This window comes from Triticum aestivum, chromosome 2D (genome assembly GCF_018294505.1).
Source record: "Triticum aestivum cultivar Chinese Spring chromosome 2D, IWGSC CS RefSeq v2.1, whole genome shotgun sequence".
Taxonomy (NCBI): Eukaryota; Viridiplantae; Streptophyta; class Magnoliopsida; order Poales; family Poaceae; genus Triticum; species Triticum aestivum.
The window spans coordinates 247,632,611-247,636,816 of record NC_057799.1 but is presented as its reverse complement, the minus strand read 5'-3'; the positions used below and the strand labels follow the sequence as shown (position 1 = coordinate 247,636,816).

The 4,206-nt window shown below is 47.5% G+C and overlaps 1 protein-coding gene across 1 annotated transcript; it reads left to right on the top strand.

Moving 5' to 3' along the window:
• Positions 1–214: 214 nt before the first annotated feature.
• Positions 215–3,999, top strand: LOC123055759 (zinc finger protein 36). Its single transcript, XM_044479633.1, has 5 exons — positions 215–226; positions 418–1,066; positions 1,153–1,506; positions 1,664–1,798; positions 1,921–3,999. Exons 1-2 carry the CDS (start codon positions 215–217, stop codon positions 997–999), a joined length of 594 nt encoding a protein of 197 aa, XP_044335568.1. The 3' UTR covers positions 1,000–1,066; positions 1,153–1,506; positions 1,664–1,798; positions 1,921–3,999.
• Positions 4,000–4,206: the final 207 nt, after the last annotated feature.

The window sequence follows — 4,206 nt, the reverse complement described above, 5'->3', positions numbered from 1 at the left end:
GAAGGTTCTGCATGTTTCCAAATGGGTCATACTCGGTGTACGGATATGGCGGTTGAGTCGATGAGTCGACAAGATGCAGATATTCAACGAGCCAAGATCAGAACGAGTACAAGAAGATAACAAATCAAGATTAGGGGAAGATTCTTAGGTAATCTTGTCCTAGTCATAGCATTGGTTGAGTCATGTAGTAGGAGTTTATACTAGATTTAGACTAATGGTGATCAAGGTAGCCGGTGATTAGTACGTGTGGCTTTTTTTTTTGGAAGGAAGGAAGGAAATTTTTTTTGAAGGAAAGTACGTGTGGCTGGTTGCACGCAAGTAGCAGAAGTACTAGTCCGTGTTGTGATAGGAGTTAACTACTAGTAAATTAGAGTCCGGTTAGGATTTGTTTTTGTCCGCGGGATGGTGGCGGACTAGACCGACCTCTCCCTCTCCCTGGTTCCCACCGCCACGCCGGCGCTCAACAAGGACGACTACTTCGCCATCTGCCTCGCCGCGCTCGTCGCCACCGACAAGGAGCAGCAGGCGAGCGCGTGGAACCCGTCCCCCGCGCCGGCTCAGGAGCTGCGGTTCAGCTGCGCGGTCTGCGGGAAGGCGTTCGCATCGTACCAGGCGCTCGGCGGGCACAAGTCCAGCCACCGCAAGCCGCCGCCCACCGGAGAGCGCTGCATCGCCGTGCAGGCGTCCGCGGGCGGTGGGTCGGAGGCGAGCGCGGCGGCGTCCTCGGGCGAGAGCAGCGGCGGCCCGCATCAGTGCACCGTCTGCGGGCGGGGCTTCAAGACCGGGCAGGCGCTCGGAGGGCACAAGCACTGCCACTACTGGGACGGCACCTCCGTGTCCATGTCCATGTCCGTCTCCATGTCGGCGTCCTCCGCCGTGCTGAGGAACTTCGACCTGAACCTGCTGCCGATGCCGGAGAAAGCAGGGGTGAAGAGGTGGGCCGAGGAGGAGGAGGTGCAGAGCCCTCTCCCCACCAAGAAGCTGAGGCTTTTGCTGTAAAAGAAGGAGAGATGGCCAATGGTCAACCGCCCCTTGATTGATTTGTTCATTTGTTGAATTTGATTAGGTATCACCATGATTTGTTGATTTGTTGTATTTATGAGGACACAAAGAAATTAAAACTATGGGCTTAATTCCATTTCCATGCTCCAGCGCCCTCTCTGATCTCTCCGTGTCCATGGTGAGCCGCGCTTCCCGATTTTCCTGGGTCGCTGCTATACTGTCAGAAGAACTGAAACTTGAGGCATTGCTCGCAAGACCGTAGCACCAGGGTTGCGGTCACTGACTAAACCTAGCCAGTCTGCATTTTATTTTTGTTCTTGATGAGAAAGATATTTACAATTGATTCGTAGTCGCAATCGGTCTTCAATTTAACTGACGATTTGGTGGTGAAACTAAACACTTTCAGGTACTGATGATCGACTACAAGCTAATCTACCGAAGTGGGACTGCCACTGCCGTCCTCATAAACGGGTTCCACACACCTCAAGGAGATAAGAATGCAAGGTCCGACCCTTTTTATTTTTCCTTTCTTTTGCGTGAAAAGGACATCTTCTTATTCCCAGCTACGATGAATCAAATCGTGTTTTAACTGTGTAAAAAATGCTTTAGAAACGGGTGGCCCGGACTGATTCAGAATTTCTTTCAACCTTTACCGCAACAGGCAGCAGGTCCGTGGGATTCCTCAAGTACTTTGGGATCAGCTTCTTCTGGAGCTTCTTCCAGTGGTTCTACACCGATGGCAACGTCTGCGGCTTCCGCCGGTTTCCCACCTTCGGGCTAAAAACCTGAAGTAAACGTAACGCCTATATGACTTCTTCTTTTTTTCTCTCGCTGAACAATTTTTAAGTTTCGATGGTTGAAAAATGAAAATGCATGAGAGAATTCACCATTTTAAATTCTCGATGATTCCGTGGCCAGATTTTTCTTCGACTTCAGCCTGACGTATGTTGGCGCCGGGATGATCTGCTCGCACCTCGTCAACCTCTCCCTCCTCTTCGGCGCCGTCCTCTCCTGGGGTGTAATGTGGCCGCTCATGAGCAAGTAGGAGGGGAAGTGGTACTCAGCCAAGGCGTCTGCCAGCAGCATGCCAGGCCTTTCAACGGTTTACGATATCATCGTCCCCGAACTTGCATCGTTTGTATCGTTGAACTGAATGACATTTTTTATAAAAGAAAAATGTTTTGTTTCTTTTTTAACTCACATTTCTTGCAATGATGTTCTGGACTTCTTTTGTTTTGCGACTTGAACTTTTACCAACTTGAATTACCGTGTATGGATGAGCACTTGAACTTATAGAAGTGAAAGTTTTTGGTTTTAAATTCATATTTGTTTCCTTGTCCGAACTTATGGTATCATCATTATCGAACTTGCATGGTTTGTGTAGCTGAACTGAAATAAATTTTTACCCGAATAATGTGTTGTGTTTTTTGTTTGAGCATAATTTCCTCGGGTCCATTGACGGATTTCCTCAAATTCACAGACAAACTGACTGTGTTTTATTTTTTGAACTTACATGCTAGTAATAATTAAATATTCCCATACAATTTTTTCACTATTCGTGGCATCAACCAAAATAGGCAGGAGAGAGCACTATCGAACTGATCATTGTTTTTGATTCATACTGATCATTGTTTTTGATTCATACAAATTTTCCTTTCTTGCAGAAACATCTAACTGTTATGTACACTTTCTTTAAGAAGTAGCAATCAAATCATCAGACAGAAATTTTGAATTTGCAGTTGGTGCTATGTGTACGGATTCCATGTTTCGGTCGTCCTCATTGTCTGCGTCATGTACTTCATCCTCAACCTGCTGGTGTCCTTCGTGCTAGTGATCGGCGGCGTCATAGTGGGCTAGTGATCAGCGTCCGTCCAAACCTCTCTCGTGCTGCAGTACAGAGAGAAACAAAATGGTGAGAGAAAAGAGCAGTAGAGAGAAACAAATTAGAGGTGAGCTACAAAAACATTAAATTATTCTAATAAATTCCTATGGTCAGTAATATCCATAGTGAAGCTTGGCTCTATATAGTACTGATCAGTACTAGTATTTGTGTAAGTCGTAATGATCAGTACTGCTACTTTTGTCTTACTAATGAGCACTCGTACTGATCTAGCTAACACAGCGAATTTTTCATCTAGTGGACTTTTTAACATTATATAATTCAACAATAGAGAATATAGATAAGCAAACACCTATTTTTATGGAGAATATACCATTTTTGGCGACCTTCATGTGACCAGCAGTGCCGGGGTGATCTCGTGTCTCCTGCTGCAGGTCGACGAGGAACAGGCGTGACAATGAAAACAAAACCAGTGAACAGAGTGGGAGTAAGTGGTGGTCGAGCGGCAGATGGAGCCCCACAACTCATGCACCCGCGTCCACCGCCGACCGCCGCCAGCCCAGCCAAACTCCATGAGGTCCACCTGCGCCACATCGCCATCATCGTACTCCATCAGGATCTCCATGTACATTGCGTTCCACACCTCATCGTGGAAGCCCACCTTCAGCCAAGAACTCGCTTGGGAACCAACTGCTCGATCGTAGACCATACTCGTCCTTGTGGGACTGCCACAAGCGTCGAGGTCGAACTATTGCACAAAAGAAATAAATCAGGAACTCATGGGATGCAGGGTCGAAATGTTGCAGAAAAATATGTGGTTTCTCTTTTTGCTCAGACATTCCCACAAATGTACCAAGTGCACAGGTTGAACTGATCTCGTGCACGGCACGAACTTGCTCGAGGGTAGGCTGGGAGCTACGAGTGGAGTAGCACATGGAGGTGAACTTCGACTCGGAGGCTACATAAAAAGAGGAAGGGGAAAGGCCAGACCTCACCATTGCGTCGTTGAACGGCCTCTGTGTCACCGGTGAACGGACTGTGGTGCCGGCAGTGAACGGCCTGGGCGCCGCGGTGGCGCGAGGGTGGTTCTTTTTCAAACTGGTCGTGGTTTGTTTTTCGAACTTATCTAGATTTAAGATATGAACTTCCTGGCACAATTCTTTTTCGTCCATACAAGTTTACTAACCAAAATGACTGCAATATAGGGAGGAACGAAATTGTATACCAGGAGAAGTACACGCTCACGGAGCTCCTTTAAATCGGTGGCACTGACGGGGTGTTAGAGGATGGTCGTGAGCCTGCAAATCCAGTGAGGGAACTGAAACCAGCAGCAGAGTACTTTGTCAAACCAGGATTGCGTATAC